At 39.8% G+C, this 22,542-nt stretch overlaps 2 protein-coding genes across 2 annotated transcripts in view; one reads left to right on the forward strand and one right to left on the reverse strand.

The window, feature by feature from the left end:
* T265_15180 (hypothetical protein) overlaps positions 1-22,542 on the reverse strand; it is a gene marked incomplete at both ends in the record, with an annotated part of 60,607 nt that overhangs the window by 33,345 nt on the left and 4,720 nt on the right. Inside the window, one exon of the mRNA XM_009176942.1 lies at positions 19,434-19,486. Coding sequence (XP_009175206.1) covers positions 19,434-19,486 — 53 coding nt within the window. The remainder of the gene's footprint in view (positions 1-19,433; positions 19,487-22,542) is intronic.
* T265_10543 (hypothetical protein) overlaps positions 1-22,542 on the forward strand; it is a gene marked incomplete at both ends in the record, with an annotated part of 36,735 nt that overhangs the window by 9,438 nt on the left and 4,755 nt on the right. Inside the window, 3 exons of the mRNA XM_009176944.1 lie at positions 3,377-3,886; positions 16,426-16,466; positions 22,027-22,233. Coding sequence (XP_009175208.1) covers positions 3,377-3,886; positions 16,426-16,466; positions 22,027-22,233 — 758 coding nt within the window. The remainder of the gene's footprint in view (positions 1-3,376; positions 3,887-16,425; positions 16,467-22,026; positions 22,234-22,542) is intronic.

A 22,542-nucleotide genomic window follows, 5' to 3' on the forward strand; every position in this document is an offset into this window, starting at 1 on the left:
GTGTTATAACACGCTGCTCACATGGGCTGTTTATTTCATCTGCGTTTGGCCGCTGAAAAAACTAGTTAAATGTCAAAATGAAGATATGTAAAAACTGGATTTTGACGTGTTTATACTGAGAAAACTGTGCAGCTGCGACAGCAAATGATGTTTCGTCTAAACAGGGTAACCTTTGTAAAGAAGAAACTGACTGACTGCAAAACAAAACTAATTATGTGGCCATTCAAAAGCTGGACGACACACTGCATTTTGTAATGTGAATAAAAGTTGTCTCCCGCCACTTGAGCACGCCGATGGGCCACTTAGTTTGTCTAAATCTTGTGTAACCACCAGCGGTTTCACTGAGAACCAGACTCACATCACCTGCACTGCTTCAACGGCTTAGAGGGTTTCGTACTTTCTGGCCCAAATTTGTTGAATTAAGTTATTCCGGGTTCCGTATTAAAAGGATGTGCAAAGGTCAATAAAGTCCGCGTTAGCCACCCACCATTCTATGGCAAAAATGCAGCGTAGCCTAAAACCAGTGCTTTTGGGCGAAAACGGTATCTACTGAGGAATTGAAAGTTTTGATATCATGTCATACACTAAGTCCAACGGAATGTTGGTCACGTATGGAAATTTACTCAGGAGCGATTTAAATAACTTCAGTCGGCGTAGGATGGAAGTCTTCACTTTAATGTAAACCAGACTACTGGACTTTTGATGTTTTTTATATTCTGTTGGAACTCTAGCTAGCTCAACTGAAGAGCTTAACTAGGCGAGGCCTGACGATCATCCGGAGATTCATGCTTGCAAAGTTCCGGCTGTAGCTGAAGAATAGAGCGTTCGCCACATTTTCAACCCCTAACCGAGTTAGAATTTCCTGGGTGATTCATGAGATGTATACTGCTGGTTACTCCTCATATGAGGTAGATGGTCATGCAGTCCTTCTCGGCTTTGAGGTTAGAATGACTTCACTGAACTGACGAAGTCCTGTCGAACATTTTAAAATTTCCGCGTACTACTGACTGGGGAAAGTGGTACGTTCCGCAAGTGGGCTCAGTCAGATAGATATTGTACAGTCCGCTACTATCTCTTCACATTAAAGTCACCCAAAGAAATACAATATATTCATCGCGACGCAACTTGGACGTCTACATATAGACGTTGTTGAGGTCGTGTACAAAAGATTGGCCCATTAGGCTGGTTTTTGATAGGTCGAAATATGGTGTAGTTTTCCTCTTAAACAAAGTTTTTATATTAGTTGAAAGATGCAAACGAAGTACACTAAAGTGATTTTCGATCTTGCAATTTTATGAAAACAATACTCTTTCAGAAACAGTAGCCATGAAGGTTGTTAAATTTTTAAATACATAGTGACAGCTTCCAGAGGTGTGCTTGTAGTCTGATCCTTCTATGTAGGGTTTCATTCATATTGTTTACTAATTACTGGTTTACGAGGAATACTTAAGACTGGAGTCATTGAGAAAAGACATCGGAGAAGCGGCAAAATTACCGTTGCTTTGTCAGCGATAGTTGTAAAGCCCTAATGGTAACGCGCAGTTAAATAGATTGGTATTGGCTTAGGCCTCTGTGCAAAAACTGGTTTACACTCCTCATATTCCGCAGGAGCATACTGAAGGCAATATTTCTCACAGAACAGGGATTCTGAGGCTCAGCAGTTTTGGTATTTGAATGTATGCGTGAAGACAAAAATCCATTGTGGTAAGGACTGAGCATGCGTTTGCGGCTGATCAATGATCTGTTGAGTAGCTTGCCGAGCTATACGACTGGTTTGTGGTCACCACTATTTTGACACATTCCAAACAACTAATATTTTTGTACGGCAAGAGCATCTCATCAACGAAAGATATTTGTCGACCGATGTTCCTCAGAAGGAATCACCTTTCACATCTTTCACAACTGCCTGTAAAGCGACTTGTCAGCAGCAGTTAAAACACCCAGAAACCTCGGTCATGATCGGACGTGGTAAAACGTGCAAACCACTTTTGATGGATAGATTGGTGGCCACTTGATGAACAGGTAATAAGTGTACCAGAGTCACCAACACTCTCACACAACATATACGGTTGTACCGCTTGCAACCTCAAGATATATGTGCCAAAGGTGTATTGGAAACTCATGGAAAATTGACCCATACACAGCTGGGCGACGCCAACCACAAAAACAAGAAACATCTCCCGTAGGTTTTTTCTTCGGTATACCAACTTTTTTAACTTAGTTGATCTTGGATATTTATAAATGAGCATTTCATGGAATCCAGTGTACTTAACTTGGATGGACAAAATCCTCCAAATAAAATGCTCCAAACATCTTGTGCTTTTGCTATAATTTCAACGGAGTAAACGGGGTTTTTGTGAGACCTTCGAGTTGAGATCAATTTAACGAAAACAAAGTTTCGGTGAACAAATTTTGGGATCAGTTTGACGCTATCGCGTAATACAGATTTTTTCAAAGATTTTTAAAACGTGACTTAAGAAATCAGTTGTAAAACGCTTGGGACCGACTGAGTAATCATCGTTTTAGAGGTGTTTGGTATAAAATCGGTGGACCGTACACCAAAACTCTCTGAAATGTCAATCATGGGAATCTTTGGAAAAGGTTACCCACGAAAACCAAACCGTAGGTTTACATCTAATTCCACTGTGCCCCGTTTTGACTTTCAACTTTCCATATTATACAGGACATGATGTTTAATATCTTTAGCAATGTCCGAGGCGTGTTTGTCCCGGAAATCCCAAAACTTTGGTTATGGTCCACATGGAACGATGTCTAGCTGTCAGATGGCTGTTAGGATTACTGACCAAATTATATTTCCCTCTCGCAAAAAACATTCCAGCCACACGTGTTGCGTTCCACTGACTGATTCTATGGACACTGCCAATCAACATCTAATTTAGTGCCTTCGTATACATCCCATTAGACGCTTCCCCATTCGTACATCTGCGTGTGAGTGTGCTGGTAGCCTAGAAGCAAATTGCTGCTAATGGTTGCTTAATCAGAAAAAGTACACATTTGCGGATGACTGCCGCTTGTGACCATAGTCACGAGTGCCTCTTCTAGCATAATGATCTCTTTTGATTGGCTCAAGCGTAGTTTTCGATTGACAAAAACAGAACGTACCGCTAAAACGCGCTTACTTCCTTGTTCTAATAGCTTACCTCGTGGAATTCATTCGCCCGGTAGACAATGATTGGAGTAACATGTGGGTTTTCTGGTGAACTTAGGTGGTTCAGATGCTCTGTTTTACTGATTTGTATGTTTCTACTTGACTTTTCCACAATTGTTCACGCGGATAAACTATGCAGACATGAAAGTTCTCGCAGGGAACTTGTTGAAATCCCGGAGTTGATAAGTAAACCATGTTGTTTACCAGAAACCTGGAAAGCCAGTTTTGTCATACATAGTGTTTTGGGCCGCAAACGCCTGAGCAGAGTGGATCATGGGGTGTTTCGAGTGCGGCGCAGTCCAAATGGTTCTGTGGAACAAGCCTTGCTGGTGATTGGAAAATCAGTCAGTTCGCCGGAATTCTGTCATTTGGGACTCTCCAACTCTTCGGAAATTTCCCAGTCTCTTTGCCCAAAGGACAAAGTCTATTGTTTAAACGCTCCATTTTTCGGTGAACCCCGATGTTTGACTGAAACAAACGGATACAAGCTTCGGTCATCTAAGAAGACCGTGGGTACTCGAGAAGTGAGACAATTGTGGTTCATTGACAAGATCAATCGTTTGCATGGGAATGTCCAAAGACAAATCTACCACGTTTCACGTAAATACGGACTTTGCAGACTACTGGAATACCATGTGCAGTGGGGCTATTATGCACTGCCCTGGCGCTCTTGTCGGTTGTTTGTACAAAAAGAGCAACGCTACACTCCGGTTCCAGGTACTTTTAAACTTAACTTTGAACACAACATTACAGATAATCTGTTATTCTGTTAAGAACATTATGCAGTTTTTAGAGGTGTTACAGTCAACTTGACTTGCAGCTCCAGCAATTGTGCAATAGCATGGGCTCCTTGTGACCACACCTTTCAGTGCACTAACCAAATTGTCAAAATTTCTCACTGAATGCGAAGGAAACACCTGCTTTTTTGCAAGTTCCTCTATGTAATGAGGATGTGAATAAATTTGGTGATAAGTAAATGCCTGAATAATGTGTGAACTTAATTAAGATGCTCTGAATAATGTTAAGAATTATGATGTTTTTCTCGTATCAGCCAGTTGGGGTTTCCGATCTTTTAAGCATCTACCAGTGCATAAGCAGGCTTGCTGACCAAGACAAACTTCAAATTACATGACTGCCCACTGATACTCGGTAGTGAAGGCATAGGCTACGATATCATCGTGCGGGTGCAAAGTTATCCATAATAACTCGTTTGTTTTTATTTTTAGACAAGATGTAGTGCTGATCAATATGAGAATGTACGCGATATTTCATTGCATTGAACTGAGCCCTTGACAAGACTTCGATTAACTCACCAGATGACATTCTTCTTAAAACACCGTCTCCGCATAAGAAATTTTGCACAACTTCCACGAAAAACATCCAAGAAATACACCTTTTTACGCCAGTTGAGACACTCAGAATGTTAGAAACTAGTATCCAAAAGATGGCGAAATCGCTGTGATCGGAAGAGTAATGACCGATTCAAACCATAGACGTTCATTTACAGCAGTCAGTCAGTCACTTATTTCTATCGGTCGGGGCATTTGGAGAGGTTAAAAACGGGCCTATTCTGTTGATTTTGAAGGCAAACAGACACCTGTAAACTATCTGATCGCAAACCAAATCTTCACTGGAAGCCTCTTTTAGACGATTAATATTTCCATATGCAAACAAGGTAAAGATATAAGCATACATGAGGGGACCCGCAAGTGGCGTTATCTATCCAGATTTAAAACTCACCGCAGTCAGCCATCGTTGTGTCTCTCCAGGAGCAAGCGCGAACGTGGAAACAAGCACGGAATCCCAGAAAATCTTCTAAGGTCATCAGTAAGGATTGCTTTCCGGCTGGAAAAGGTATGAAAAAGTTAATTTAATAACCATGTGAAGACTGTCTGATGTGGACGACAGAAGCAGGAGGGATAAGAACAGAACAAAAGAAGTTGCTGCATACCTCGTTGAAATTATAAGAGTTTTACTTATCGGATGGCTTTTTCTGACACAGGCAACAGGCAAAGACAGTTCAAAATCGTCTGTAAAGTTAAACTGAGCAAAACGCCTTCATACCTTCTGGTATGTTCTTGCAATTCTGCAGTCTATCCCGGAATTTTCCTACATTACGCATGATAAATAAAGTTGCGTTAAGTATTAAAGTCATCATTCAACTTTAGGTGGTCAAAGATTTTATTGTGATCACAAGTTCAGTCTGTTTCAGCATCGTTTTCTCGGAATTGTACAGTCCGAAGGAACTTGGGTGAATTGGGGTCCTTCAGTTTTGGCCTATTTAGGGTGTTGTAAATATACTGAATGATACCTACCTGAAGGAGTGTCTCAAAACCAAATAACACAACGACAAAACGTGACCCAACCGGTCCGGTATTTCTTTGTAGTAAAGGTATAAGTGCCCGCTAAAGCTGACCAAATAACACTCAATATTCTAGACTTCCGTCTTGTTATTATTATGCACTATTAATTACAAAATTACAACCGAAAATGTAGTCAGATGATTCTGTGTAAATAAATAAAATAAACAGTTGTGATATCGAAAACTGTCACGAAACTACAGTTTTTCATGTGCTTTTTGATAAGCAAAAGATTTTGCGGTTATCATTTTATCTATTTTTTGTCGGCTGTCTTATGAAACATTTGTGGTTGGCTTACATATAAAAGGTTTTAAAACGTGCGATTAGTGATCCACCTACAAAGGTCAGGGCAAGCATACACTATGAAAACTGTCGTGTGCGTAAAACTGAAGTGGTAAACCGGACTTGCTCGCTAAACTGACAGCTTGTTACTCAAGTTTCCTACTGTGCAGGATTATTTTAAATGCTTGGTTGGGACGAACAGCATGAGTGGTGATTTTCTGATTAACCAAACCAAATTTCTGGCACCGCCTCTGTTTTAGCCCTTGGAATTGTTTGCCATTCTGTGAAGCATGCTTGTAGGGAAATGTTTTAGATATCTTAGTCATCAGACAAAATTCAGGGGGAGGATTCGACTATTCTATTTAGGATCACGCAGCTTGCTCGGTCTTGTTCCTTTAAAATTGATTCGTGAATGTCTGTACTTTCCACTTGCAGACCTTAAGGGTTTTATTATCATGCTAAAAGAAGGTTTTGAACAATGACATTATTACACTGTGCACGATAAGACCAGCCTTATAGAACTTCTCTTAGTTAAGAAGAAGGATGAGTGGTGCCATCTTACCCTAGTGAGAGCTGAACATACGGCTGTTAAGCTGCTCGAAGCTGACTGGTTAACAGTTCAAACACTGGATGGAGGGTGACCGGTTCGAAACTCCCTGACTTTGTAGGGTGCGCACAGCTGATGATTGCTAACAGCTGTGCAATGATTCTTTGCTCTTTAGTGTAGACTGAATCCATTGATGGTACAAGAACACAAGTGAAAATGGGAGCTCTCTAAGGGAGTCTCTAAGCAACTCCACCATCCCAAAACCTGCCGACAAAATCAACTCCGTTCATTGTGTATGAAGAATAGAGTACCTGCTTGCGTAACGAAAAACTGACTTAAATTGGCAGGCTGTGGAGCAATATATATGTATAATATTATTTAGCTAAACAGGAGTTTTGCGGAAACATTTCGTTTTCTGTAGGCAACACACAGTTTCAGTATTGTTCATGACGCTAGATGTTCAGTAAAAAAGGCTTCCTTGTCCAAACGAAGATGCATACTCAAAGGCAAAAGTTGTTTTGTTGTGCATTAGAAGATATTATCACAACAACTAAGTTTGCCGGTCTCTTGACAGTACGTTTCTCTTGTCTGAATATAAAGATTTCATAAAAACGTCGAATAGCATTAAAAATTATTTTTTCAAAGTAGTGGATCTTCAGCAATTTTACAACGGTCGGAGGCATCCTGTTTACAAAATGGACCGTCGATGCGGTAATTGGAACACATGGTGACAGACGCATTTTTAACCAATTACCGAAGAGGTACTCAATGGTCTGGGAGGCCATAGAACATGGAAAATGTGATACAAAACAGTATTTTTCAATGAACTTATTTGCGTCAGTAACTTAATGCGACTAATTTATCAGAGGACGTTCCTGCTTTTGGGGAATCAGATTTACGGGACACCAGCGTGTGAGTGGTGCCAGTCGAAGGCGGAGTTACTACTGGTAATCTGAAATAAGCAGGATCCACTTCCAGAAACAAATACACATTTACTGAAACATTTTCACTTGTCTGTCTAGCAGAACTGAATTGGTGTTGGGCAGCTGTAGTCGGTGTGTTCAAATGACATGGCAAGAAAAGCTTTGGTATTATCTGAAGATTGGAGTAACTGACATATGGTGTCCGAACACTGTTGTTGGTTGCAGACCTTTATGTCTTTAAAAACCGCCTTCCTCGTGAGTATCTTCGGGTGTTATTTTTTCGGCTTACATTGGATTCTGACACTCATCTGCAGCAGCGCAGCTAGCTTCAAAGCTAGCTTATTGTCATAATCTGTGTGCGCACGGTATGAGTGGCATAACTGCCATTGACAGAATTTGTTGCACTACTAGGAACAAAATGTCTGTGTGCATTCAGAACTTTGGGTTGTTTCTATTACGTCCTTTATGTCTTTAAAAACCGCCTTCCTCGTGAGTATCTTCGGGTGTTATTTTTTCGGCTTACATTGGATTCTGACACTCATCTGCAGCAGCGCAGCTAGCTTCAAAGCTAGCTTATTGTCATAATCTGTGTGCGCACAGTATGAGTGGCATAACTGCCATTGACAGAATTTGTTGCACTACTAGGAACAAAATGTCTGTGTGCATTCAGGACTTTGGGTTGTTTCTATTACGTGCACACATACGGTGGGATAAACTACTGTTCACGTACAAATTCTCATTGGGTACACACAGACCGACTAGAAAACATAAAATGCCGCAAAATCATTTTCCGCTCTGATGACCATGATGGTGCCTTAGGAAATTAATTTAACTCCGTGGCATTTCTTATCATCAGTATTACTGACATCATCATCAGAAGGGAACACTGATGCTTGGCTAAATGTGGCCTAAATTCTGAGGTTTTCACCGAAAGCAAACAGGTTGGAGAGTAAATAAACCTTACACAGTCCGCACTTCACCATTCCAATGTTAACTGCGAACTGCCAAATTCCATTTGCCTCTTGAGTTGATTGGCGTGAGAGACAAAATAAACAGTGGTGGAAATGGAATTTCACACGATGAGCAGAATCGTCATCAATCTGTATCTGAACACAAAAAAGTGATAGTGTGCATTGAAAGTAATTTCACCAAGTGAAACGTTGTTTGTGATCGATGCAACTGGTTCAAGACAGCATTTTATTTTAATTTCGTAGGGTTAGAAACCGGAAAGAACTGCACTCATAATACGAAACATAATTTCGTAGGGTTAGAAACCGGAAAGAACTGCACTCATATCTCATACGAAACAAAATCTTCAACAAAGTTTCCGAAATGCTCCACGACTGTATACACTATCATATGAGAGTGAAACTCAAGTTTTTATCCTCTGAGTCACTCGTAGGTTCCCAACTTCAACAACATATGCGTAATTCACGCAAGGCAGTTTAGTTCCTTAGCAGCTAAGAGATAATAAGGGCTTACAAACTGGTTGAAAGGGAACACCACTTGTCACTTGGGCCTCTAAAATATACACCCTTCGAATCTGAAGGCGGTTTTCCAAAGTCCAACCTTGACGAAAAGTTAGCATATATAAACAGGTAAATAAATAAATACATAAGTAATTAAATGCAAGTCAAATTTTTCTTTTGGTCTTACTCACATTCAAAAATCAATAACCAGTGCACCTGATTTGACAGGATGATGTTACCACCAACAAAATATGTTTAACTGAGGGCGGTGTTGATATTCCGGCGAACTCATATTAACCGTTGAATCAATCGTGAAGGAAACCTTATATGCAGATCGCTGTTCATAGTGAAAAAATGAACATATCATAAGATGTTAAATGAGTGATTGGTTGAGGTTCACCTCAGTACAATGTTTCACTTATGGCACTTTTATGTGAGGTTGCAAACGTTTTCTTGTACGCGACCAGCTGTTTGTTTTTTAGACGTACCTACCCAAACATTTGACTGCTTACCGTAGTATCATACAGCCTGTTCCGTTGCACATCGTGAAGAATGTCACAGAATTGTCAAAACTTCCATTTGTTCAAAGACCGTATCAGTTAACAAACCTGTTTGGACTTTCGGATTTTCAATAATGAAGTTGCATTTTACTATAGCAAACTTAATACATACAACTCACTTATTTTCAATCACTAGGATTACCAAGCCCATTCACTACACACAGGCTCGACAAAGACTCTTGGAAAAACCGCGAGCAGCGTTGTAGGAGTTCCCATAAATATGAAAGCATTGGATGCAGGTTAGCAAGGCTTTTTAGGTAAAACGATGCTGAACTATTAGCTGATCAGATTTCTTCAGAAATCTTCAACACTGCGCAAACTGTTCAGACAGAACCGCGTTACCCATGATAAAGCATGTTCTGACAGATTTAATGCCAACCATATTTTCCCGCAGATGTTGAGGCACAACGGGGTTGCAATTAATTTGCTCAAATGAACGAAATCGCCAGCTATTCACTTCTTACTTAGAGGTAACGCACAAGCAGTAAGCCGGTTCGTAGCATAACAATACAGATTTTCAATGTTTTCATCCCAGATCCACGAAGATAACCAAACCATCTTATCCTAAACGGTGTCTTTTCAACGATTTTGCTGACAAACCCAGGTGTCCGTATTTTCTTTGATGGAGTCCGTAGGCAGTTCAAAGGCGCTGTTGCATTGATTAAAACCCATAATTTTAACTGCCTGGCAACCCGAAAACAGTCCACATTTTACCGCAACAACGATGCTTGTGCGTCCGCAAGCTAGTGAAACCCAGTGAAATGGGCATTTCAGCACAATCTTGATAAGCCGTTATCCAAACGTTTGCTGTTTTTGGGACCATTTCAAATTATTCCAAAGTTAGGGGTATCAACTATCAACTATCTTAGATTTGGTTGGGGAAACGTTGAAATAAAATGTATCCGCTTGCATCAGCAAGCCTCAGTTTCCAATCAGTTTCCAACCTCATATCAGGCCACTTCAGTGCTCGTTAGTTCACAGCTCAACAAAACATGTCAGCTTTACTTAACAACGACAAAAGAAGTAATTTGAAAGGTCGCGATGATGCCGTGGCGAAAACCTCCCTGGAACAGCTTTTAGTGGTCTTATGAATAATGATAAACTTAAGTAAAATAAAGCACCATGTCATCTACCAACTTTACTTTAATCACTTAATCAGTCAGCTGAATATACGCATTGTACTCACCGCTGCACTGGACCGTCAGGGACACTTAACAATTTTGAAGTATTCGTAAAGCATTTTTGTTTGATTCAAATTCTCGTGGAGCACTTATATACATGCTTACTTTAATAACCAAAAACACAACATGAAAACTGCCAGTTAAGTACTCAAAACCTATTTATTTAACATAACTATCCACCGTGTTTTACGATTCAGTGCTACTTTAGTTCGGAATAGGAGAGGTCTAACTTTACGGGACAAAGATATCCGTGAACTTCAATGTCTATAACGTGTCCTTTACTTCCTGTCAGTCAGTGGACTGCACTTGCTCACACAACAAAACGTGCATTAAAATAAGTGAAGCAAATGTTCGGCTTAATTAGACTCAAAACATTCGTTGAATAAAACGAAGGATAGAAGAAATGATAAATTTGCTCTAAATATGAAAGTGGTTTCGGTTAAGAAGTAGTATTAATCTTTTGGACGGTTTTTATCAGAATATTCTGTTTTAAGGGGGAGTTCTTAGAAAAAATGTTCTGGTTGTCCAGCTCGTTTTGCTCACTGGTCAGTTGCATTTAATGTTGCTTTAGACTCTAGATTTATTCTGGCGGCTGGTTTAACTTGTAGAGATCTGAAAATGTACTGTTTTCAAAGGGAACATTATATCGGCTATTGGGACCTAAGTGTGCTACGATAAAAATATGGTTAAAAAATTTTTATTAAGTAATAAATGACCTGAAAAGCCGAGCGGAATCGCTTAATTTTTGGACCAGTACGCTAGTGCACTGTATGAAAATGAAATCATCTGGTGAGAATTTAGTGATTCTTTCCAACGCAACAACTAGCTACTGAGATACGAGTACTCTGGGTCAGGCACATCACAAATTGTTATTTTGCTGGTGCCCGCTTTGGGACACCTGAAATGTTATAGTAAGTGCAAACAGCCAAAATTTAGCGCAGCAATAGAAACAACGCAATATGCGCGGAAAATTGTCCGAGAGTTACTGGAATAAAACAGGTTAAAAAAAGCTTTTCGATGTATAAAATTGACGATGAAACATAGTATTTTTTCTCTTACAATCTATCTCGTATGTATTTTGCTGTGTAATAAATCCCAAATTTTTAATTGTAAATCACAAATACACCTAGATCTATCGGCATTTGCCGGTTCACTGGTGAATGTACAACCAGATGTCTAGTCAGATAGGAACAGCAACCAGAAGCCGGGCAATTACACAACATCAAAGACAAACAGGACGCAGTCTACACTGCCTACCTCGTCAGCCGCGCGTTATTCGAACCAAAGGTAACTGCAGCATCGACCTTGCGATTGCATCTGTCATTGCAAACAGTGGCGTTTTAAAATTTATTGAGCTTACTGGTAAAGTACAGAGTAAGGAGTTGATACAGTATGTCTGAAATACTATCCAGGTTTCGATGCTGAAGACTGACGAGGATGGCACACGTATATTATTCTGGGACCCGCGTAAGTTACATTTGGTGCAGATTCGCTTCTCAAGGTGAACGGTGCTGACCTTCACAGTTCATGTTCATGTCATTTGAAGTTCACTATCAGGAATGCACGACGTAGCTGAAATATATGCGCCAAACTTTCAACCATATATATATATATATATATATATATTGGTGTATTTATTATGCGCGTCTATTCACACATTTTACTCGACAGTCATTCATCCTCTAGGTAACCGTAGCCTTGGAAAACGGAATACATATAGAATGTTTAGAATCTTTCTGATACTGATTGTTGGGCTCAGCGTTAATCCCTGGTGAAGAATAGCTAGCAGATTTGAGAGGTTTAGGTCCAAGTTCTTACATAAACTGAGAAGTGCTAACGACGCCCAAACCCACTTGCAAGTGGAATTACCTGATTAGCGAGTCAAAGGATGTAAAACGGAGGATTTAATTCAAGTCCACCCAAAAAAATTTAGCTATAACAAATGAGCCCCGTGAGCACCTGCATTAGTATTTTATTCGGCTTAATACTAGGTTATTGTCCGCGTTCATGTCTGAGTAAGATAGAAGAATGTTGGGTTATTTGTAGAACCAAAACATGCACCTTTCGATATGGTAGTTGGTAACCTTGAAAATTAGTAACGGTACACCAAATTGTACTTTTTCTCACCTATATGAGTGTCAGTGTTTTTAGCTATAAGTGTTTCATGCCCACTGCACATCGGCTGTGGATATGAATCAAACTCTCAACACAGTCACATCACGTGATGTGCTGAGTAGAGCATAAAAACAAATGCCGCATTTGATGTCAAATATGCAAAAAAAAGGCGGTTGGCAAGATCGTTTGATTTGGTTAGCTAAACTGTGAAAGACCGTCTGATTTTAGTTACCGAACAGTGTAGACTAGTCACCTGGCTAGAAAGTTATTGTGCAATGTTTACAGATTCATCCATTTTTAGGCAGCAGAAACAATAAACTTAAGTCTGTAAACCTCTGAAATATCAGAGAAAAATGCGATAAACCGTTGAATCCTCTGAAACAATCAAATTCGAGTAAGAATCACGAGTAAAGACCGTCCTCTAAACAAGTTGTGGGTTTATGACAGTTTGAGGATTTTTTGTGACTTTCATATAGGACCAAAAAGTTACGAGATCGGAGCACCGGAGTTTCGTGGGATATGCGCTGCTGATGGTTCTCAATAGGGATGAAATAACCATGCATTATTTCTAGGCCTTTCAACATGTACTAGCCTTGAGGATAAAACGAGGTTCAATTCAACAATGGTAGTCTCCTTAAATTAATTAATTCCAAGTATCCAAATTTTTTTTGTGAACAGCCTGATGAAAATTTTCACGTTAAACAACATGCGTGATCTTCTAAATTCCTCGGCCCAAAGGTTTGTATGTATAACATACGCATACAAATATAATTGTATCGGATATATGATCAAGACAAATTAGGTAAACTGTTTCTCCACTGAATGTTCACACCCTTTTTTTGCGTATCAAAACGTATGCAATTAGGAATATTGAGTATATGACTTGTTTTGTTGCTGAACAGTGCTGACATGGGTCTCTTTAAGGGTTGACTTAATATTCAGTATAAACCGCAGACGTGCTACCACTATTGGCCTCCATTTGGATGTAAAACTAAACTTGTTTGGTGATTTGATGATATATAATAACCTGGTAAATAACACAATAGACCGAATTTCTCTACAAAACTTAAAGTCGACGGGCCAATAATGGAGGACTTTTGAGGATGTACTGGTGAGACACAAGTCTATATGTAGCCCTGGGTGAAAATAAATAAACTTCATTTACCTTTTGCCTACCGCCAAGGTGTGAGGACAAACTATTCCATTCTTTAAAATTCAAGTGGTGTCAAGTACTTAGTGCACTAGAAGCAGGCTGAACAGAGAGTTGGGTTGGCTCGCTTCTTGCTAACCCGCCCAGTGGCGTACAGTTGATAAGCACTCCTTACTGCTGCTTGATCAGAGAGCGCCAAAATGTTAGTATATAAAATACCCGGGTGCCAAATGGATGAAAGAAATAATTTACAAGAATAAATTTTTTGAATCACATTTTTATCTCATGTCAAAATAGGCTCAACTTGCAAAGCAGTCTGAAGCCGAAATAGCACGAATTTTTACGCACTGTAACAAGCTCAAGGAAGTACAGGTTATTTTCATTGTAAGCTGAACAACTGTGAAACTTTTCTTTGTTCCTCGAACCCAATAATTGAAAACTTCTCTGATAAAATTCAATCTGCCGAAAGTGTGTAGTTAGTTTGGCGGAAATAGTACATCGGAAGGAATGGGATTGTGCAGTGTTCTCATCTTTCGAAAGACGGAATATTTAAATACAACAGTATGAAACACGTGGAGTTTGGTGTCACCTCGATTGGTGATGAAACGTTTGCAATCCAACTGCCAAGCTCGGCGAACAGACCAACAACCAAACAGCGAACCCGAGCTACCTACATCCCACAACATTGCAGGATCGTTGAAACAACCGACTTCCAATTACTTTTAGAAAGCTTCATTCACATAGCAACCGGTTACTGAGACTCATTCTTAAGAAGCCTGTAGACATTTTTTACTCACGCAGTTTCCACCTTCGGGACATGTCGTATTCTATTCTACTTTCGGACAATTTCCCATTGATATTAAGCACCACTTCAAGTGAGTGGTCACTGGACCTCCGTCTGAGATGGGATTGATTTATTTGGATATACCTCAATAATAAAATGCACGCACCAGGGATACGCAGCTTTATGATGTCACTTCATCGGTTCATTCAGCAGGTACATTCACGTTACACAAAACGCACGCGACTTTTGAAAAGTAGATCAAAGCTTATTGAGAATAACAGTTTTCTGAAGTTAATACACTAATCATAGGGTTGCTGAAAACTCTTAAGCACCCCACGCGTGGAACTATTCAAATGGCTTCAGTCTCCGAACTTCTCCACACCTTAGGTTTATCTTGAATCCAGCTTAGATAAAATGTGACTGATACTGGTTCCTGCATAATTTAATTCTAACGGGAGATTCAGCTGATTTCTGCTAAATCTCTCGTTTACACTAGTCTTCTTTAACTGAATGTGCTGCATCAAACTGCCTGATGTCTTTCTTTGTTAAAACATAGGTTAAAACATAGGTTTGAAAAGAATCTGAATTATGCTCATACCTCAAAATCTAGGAAGAGCCGAACTGGTCAAGGACTGTCTAGGAGTCTTTAGCAACACTAAGAGTGGTGTGTTAAGGTAGTGTGCTGCAGTGCCTTGAATATGGCACCAAATAAAACATCATGCAGTCTGGAGCAGTACATTCAGTTGAAGTGCACCACACTAAATGAGAATTCATCTGAACCTCTTTTCAAAGCCGAATTCATGTGAAAGTAAGCGTATCTGCCAAACATAATAGTTAGTCGTTAACGCAATACGTGGTCGTTAATGAGTTATGGTACCTGCATGAGTAACTTTGTTGTCAACTACAAACTGCGTGCGCACCTATTTTCGTCACATTACGGAACAAACTTGAGTCGTCTATGGGGGAATAAACGGACAATACTCCCAAACCTAATGTTTTCACAGAAACATTTTTGGGAAAAAAAGAAGATAAATCACAATACAGTATATTTTTGTTGCAGCAGCGAGCAGCGAAATGCCAAGGCTGTGAATAATAACTTGGCAGTTATCTCATACGCTCATAGGTTTCCCTAATTGTACGTAAAGTTCACGGTTGTTCAGTAAATACTGAAAATCCCGTGGCCTTAAAAATAATGTATACTGAACAAGTGTACCTAGAACACAGTTCAAAGTTATCACTGAGCACCATCTCATGAATGGACAAAAAATATTTGGGGTGATGGTGCAGATGGTCTAGAAAGAATTTCTTTTTGTTGGCAATATATGGGGGTAAAAGACGAAGTTCGCAGATACTGAGGAGCATTCATGGCACTTCAGCGTCGAAATGATATTTCATTTTGGTAGACAAAACCCATTTTATAAAAGCGGACGAAAGCCGTTAAATGGAGACCACACTTTGAGATATCTTAAATCCTTTGTCATTGCTGTTATGGAAAGTAGTATCTTTCAACACAGCAAAGCATCCGTCAACACAGATTTGTTAAATAATTTGCAGGCCCACTTTATGGATCTAGTTTTACTTCGTGCAAATTGGTACAAGCATAAACCATTCAAACACCTGTGTAGTGATACGATAGTGTCCTTACATGCCTACAGAAGCGCATCTTTTTTCGTGAATGGAGTGAAATGACAACAGAAGAATCGTTTTGCAGGTTCACTAGACAATGGCACAATACCAGCTTGTGCTGGTAAGCAGGATTGTACACCGTGCTCACACAACTTGCCGATGTGCGCTTTGCATTGGCTAGCCTCGTTAGCGTCACGCTTACCTAAGGACGTGTCTCCTATGCGTTTATTTCACCGTATACTCCTTTATTTCTTTTCAGAATACTTTTTTCGCCTGACGAAATATAAAAGTTGCTCTAAAGTTATTATGAACACTTGCTCTTGTTTTTAGAGATAGTTTGTTAATTGGAATGAGGAATAAATACAAAATTCCAATCATTGATATATGTGTCCCTAATAGAGGAAACTATCAAATTCGTTTGACAACATCCGCGATTGGTAAACAGTAACTGAAAAATTTTGGACAAAAACGGGCTGCGTTGCGTGTTGCTGTTGAGCATTCATACAGCACAAAATTAATTAACAGAAGACGTAATTTTGAGAGAATTAATCAACTGCCTTAAAGTCGGTAGGAGTGCAAATGATATTATTTGCCAAGCTTTTTACATAAGAATTTCGCAACTCATATGTTACACTGTTGTAAAGATGAATTAGTGAAACTTCTTTTGCACATAATCATGTAGATATACAATATGCTCCTTTTTGATATTTTTATTTTACGGAATCCTGGTTCTTCCCAAGCGGCCAGAAACGAAGTTGCCTTTAGGACCTCCAGAAAGTTTTCGGGATTCTGAATTTGATAGTAGGGTACATTTGCCTGTTTGACCTGAGGGCAGAAGTTTGGAAACAAACTCGTTCAGTATAGCCGTTCCTGGGTAAAAATGTTCCACACAAGAGGCCATTTGTCTTTGTATATGCATCTTCTATCTAACTATCAGTCTGTACCACAGGAATGGTAAATAATGGTACCGTTTTGAAAATTTATGATCTTCACATGCAAACTACTAAAAAACAAAGAATTGTCGAAAAGTCCCAGCTTTGACGTAAAATATTCGGCACTCATAACGGCCTTTGTGCCTTTTCAATGAACTTACGCTAGATATTGGAACTTGAGAAATACGATAGCTCTACGATAGTGTCACGAAAGATATTTTGCATTATTCTATTTTTTGCTGATATCATTCCGGCGATTACGTTAGATTAAATCGGACTGTCCGATCTGAATAACCAATTATTTAAGAATTAATCATTTATCATAGCCAGCAAACATTCGACACCTGTTTTTTCGATTCTGTACGCAGGCAGACACTGCAGTCTCCAAAAGAATAAGTGGGGAGGCATCACTTTGGGATGTGTTCTTAGTTGAGGCTCAGCTAAATCAGGCATGTTTATGAAGCTAAAATCGCACAATCATTCTGCATTTGATAATGAAAGTTCCAATGTTGCGGTAAGTAAAAGTGTGCAGGAGAATATATTGTGTTGGTTTGTTTATCGTATAATGACCCCAGTCCATAAAACCGGGAAAGAGCTTTACAAAATGAATAACAACTCAATCTGTGTCCTTGGGGTTCACTGTACATCAAATTATCCCGACTGTTCTACGTGCCAAGACCGCACCGTAAAAACAACGGAACGGTACGAAATCATACAGAAGAACAACGTTTTGCAGAATCTTTTTCTTATCCATCACCATATCCAGTTACGTGCATTTCAAAGCTTGAGAACCAGAAAGTACGCGTGTACTTGAATTGCTTTCGGACATGGCTAAAAATTGGTACAATTATGTCAAACAAAATAGTTAAGATACATCAAGTTGCATTAAAATGATCAAGTAAACCATAAAGTCGAGAAAGACAAAGTGGTTAATTTAGTGTTTGGTTTTGTTAACCGGAAGAAAGCAATAAAAAGTTCGGATATATTTTTTCATGGGTGGTGTGATTTCTGCAATCCAGGCCAGTAAGGCCTATGCTGCCTCAGATGCTTCCATCTTAAAAACAACGTTACAAAATTTTAGATCAAGATCTCAGCCTCAAGGATAATGGAGTTAGTCCATGAAAAGCGGATATTTTGCCTTAATCTGAANGGCGATTCCTATCTGCTTTTACCGACGTTTGTGAGCAACTGTTAGCAGCTCGACTTCCACAAAAGAAACTCTAGAAGAAATGTTATGGTTTGGTGGTGGTGCATAAAACTCTTCACAAATGGTTGTTTTGGGCGCGTTCTTCCAAATCTTTGGTCCAATACTATACAAACGGAATTTAGTTTACCACATTTATCGTCGACCCGACACAGTATGTTTTACAAGACTTCTTATTACATGGGAAAACTTATCCGCCGTGAAGAACTTGGTGCATCTGCAAGCGCAGCATTCAGCAGTGACATGAGATCCGATTAACTAACATACATCTTTCACCAGCTATAAACTTGAGACTTTTATCTACCAAGCTGGATATTTCGAACTATGCAGTGCCAAAAATGCTAACACCGTTTTAATTTCAAATGCCCTGTCATATTTCTTTCCGGGGAGTTTAGCCAAACCAAATTCGATTCACCTGACGTACTTTGTAGGCAAATCATCCATACATTCGTTGCATGAGTTAAACAGCTTATCCAAATTGATCGTTTGGTTGCTTGTCCACAGCCGCTAAATCCCTGTACATGGATGGACGAACATTGCTAGTGACGTATTTTCATGGCAACGGATGGCGTATTCAACAATATGCCCTCGAATGTTAAATCAAATCACTCTAACAACTAGTTTTTCATATCTATCGTGATAGAACCAATAGGGAACACTTAAGCTACTGTCATCATCTGATAACCAGTCAGGTAGAGTGACGACTTGTTTCACCGTACAAACATGTATGCCCTGAGCAACAATTCACTCAAAATATTCAGCACGTCACCGTTTACATTGTGCCTGGTCTACCATCTTTCTAAATTTGATGATAATGGTAAGAAACCATCAGCTGTAGCACGTTTTTGTCATCAAACTGCCGTTACACAGGGGGAGACGCAACGGCTGGGATACTTCGAAGTTGATCAAACCTGAATTCAAGAGGCAGATGTCGATATATCGAAGCAAATTCGCGCTCTAAGTACTGAGAATTGGTGTTCTGTCCTGTACAAAGTTGATACTCTTGCCTGCAATTTTTCATATACATGATAGGTCTATCCATGTAAAATGAGTAGTTTATTGCTCAGATGGAAGACTCAATCTAACACCCACCTCACACTCATCGGTTTGACGATGACCCCTAGAACATACCCACTCCTGCATCTCATTCAATCCAGCACCATAGCAAAGGAATATTTGCCAACCTAACGTCAAAAGTAGAATAAAAATAAGTGTTTTATCTCTCTGTGTTTTTGTGATCAAATAAATTAAGCCAAGCCATCGGCTAATGTAGGCAGTGTAGTAAACCGTTCATCAGGACCATTTATTCAAAGCATTGTCAGCTAGAAGACTGGTTGGGTTTACCGGTGATTCAAACTCTTATGACATCATAGAATATAGCACTCGGTGTTGAACAAATTCGGCCCTGGTTTTGAACTTTTAAATGCTGGGATATCCAAATGTCTTGGTAGCATAGTAAAGCGAACTCAATATCTGAAAACTTGCCAAAAATGTAGTTACAGTAACAAGTGTACGATTAGCAGTGTTTTGATTTAAAGTGCTTAGACACAAACAAACCAAAATTATTATACTCGTCAGTTACGGAGTATTTCGTAAGTAACGAGAAACTGCGAGGCCTCCAGTACCTTTGATAAAAGATTTAAGACAAAACACTGTATACCGTTCATATCCATGACTTTGAGGACTGCCAAAACGTTCACAGGGTAGATGTTGTGAGAATGAGCGGAAATCAGTTTCATCAACTCACGTACTAGCCAGATTCTCGCCGGATAGCCGAAAATCACCAATAGGTTCATTATTCGCGTATAGTCAGTATTTATATAAACTTGCCTAAACGTAAAATAATTTATGTTGAAAGGCATTGAGAAGTTAATTTTGATATACATACAGTTTGGAGAACGTCCCCAAAACAAACTTTGCACGGACCACAAGATGTCTTTTACTGTCGAATGCAATATTGTAAGAATAGGCAGCAAGAAAAATTCTTCGTCACTCAAATTTTGAACTACTGAGTGATTTCCAAAAATTAAAATTGAAAACGGAGCCATCAGCACTCCTAGTACCGGTCAACATGTACAGGGAAGAATACAGATGAAAAGATTGGGAGTAGACCCTCTGTACATTGAGGATTTTTTAGCATGAGGCAGATAGCAGAACCATTATGATTGAACAAGCACAAAGCAACTGTTTCTACTAATAACACGCTGCGTTGAATGACTATGTGGATTTCAGCATGGAACTAGCGTCAAATCCTACACTGGCGGTAAATAATAAAAAGCCCATTTTTTATTGGAGACCCATAGGCAGGTTGCTTAAACTGTTCATTAATTCGTCACATGGTAGTAGAAGTATTCGGACATGGAACAGAGTAAGGACTGTTCAAAAACAGCATAATGGCTGAGAGTTCCGCGTAGTCCAAAACTGCCTACAGTCAACCGGAAATGAATTCCCTGGTGGTCTGTGTGTGAGACCCTGAAAAGCAGTTAAATCAATGAACATCGCTGGGTCGTTTCTCGGGAAGATCAGTCGCACCGTACAAGCGTGAGCACGCCTGTTTGTTCAGGTGTGATAATTCACACGCACTTGGCGCGAAACGAAGGGGAAATGCGTTTGTCCTGCACTTTAGGTTTTATACGACCACAATTATGTAGTGTTAATGCCGCATAAAGGGAACGAAAGGAAGAAGGCCTTCACTCCGGAGTAATTTATTGTCAACTGAACAGTTGCAGACTGCTGGACAGGGGAGCAACACTCTAATGCATCTTGTTTACAAAAAGTAAGTGTTCATTTTCAATTTAGACGCGTCTTTTTGAACTTTTCTGGACATTCATTGTGTGTCCATCAAATTCAAGCAAATGCTACAAAGCAAATCCACCAATTTTGGAATAGATCTACCTTTTCAAGAGACGCAAGGAGAATTTACAAGAAAACATACTACTCACGTGCCTCCTCCATCGGTACTATCATCATTACATAGTTAGTATAAATTTGCAAGGAATGGTTTGAATCTTCAGAAGAGAGATTCTGTGAAGCTGCTTTATTTTTAAAAAATTTCTCAACATACACTAGCAGTTTTTATGCCAGATATGCCTTTTCGAGAAGAAAATTTAAAGATGAAATATTTCATAAGTTGACCCTACATCTGACACACTGCATTCGACATAATGTAGGTTACGATATCTTTTATTGATGAAGCAGGAATTATCTTCAACAGAAAACAGTGGAAAGCCCACCAATTTGGGTGTATCCAGAATTCATAAAACATCACATACGCAGTTGTTTTCAAATTCTGCTAAACAAGTGCTTATGAAACTGGGTGCAAATGAGAGTTTACTTCTTTGTTCTGTAACCGTTTATTTTGGGTTTCCTAACAAGCGACTCCGTAAGGAGGGGCTTCCTCCTTTCATTTGGTGCCATCGCCGGGACACAGATAAAGATCCCATGGCCACAACAGTTTGCGGATGGGGATATGTGGACTACCCTAGAAGATTTCGAGATGTTGAAAACGGGCACAATCGGGAAAGCTAACAATGCGTACAACTCATCGGTTTTGCCTGTGATGAAGGGAGACGGAAAATACCGGTTTTAAGTGTATTTAGGACGTCTGAATGCCAGTTGTGCCCTGACTAATGCCGAGCAGTGGTGCTCGACTTTTGAGAATGGTTAGCGATCACCTGGGCCCTATATAATTGAAGGCCATACATGCCCGGTCATTTCAAGACAGATCACAGAGTCATGGAGCGGATCAAAGCCACCAGAGATTCTCACGGAAAGCTCGCGCGTTGAAAAACCCATTTACAAGACTACAACGTCACGATCCGACAGGTGCCAGGAAACCAATCTGGCTGATTGGTTGTCAAAAGCAGAGGCTGAAGATGAAACCCCCAGCAATACGATTGGCGCCAATAGCCTCGTTGTCAAACTCGATCCCGTAAGGTTGTTGCAAACCCAACAGCAGGAACTTGTGTTACTGAAAATCGCAGCCGCTTTGTTGAATGGGATGAATATTGAGAACGGAGAGGGAGATAAGTAATTAGAAACGTTCTAGTGTCAAATTGATCAGCTTATTTTGAGTGACGCTGGCATAATTTCCTGGAACGCCACTGAATCTGATGTTATGCTGACCATGATACCTTGAATCTTGAGATGGAAACTTATCGTCGAATACCACGAGATGGCACGCACAATGTGCACCAAGATAAACGGCCTATATCGGCAGGGGCCTACTGGCCCGGAATGA

Source organism: Opisthorchis viverrini, assembly GCF_000715545.1.
Source record: "Opisthorchis viverrini unplaced genomic scaffold opera_v5_385, whole genome shotgun sequence".
Lineage (NCBI taxonomy): Eukaryota > Metazoa > Platyhelminthes > Trematoda > Opisthorchiida > Opisthorchiidae > Opisthorchis > Opisthorchis viverrini.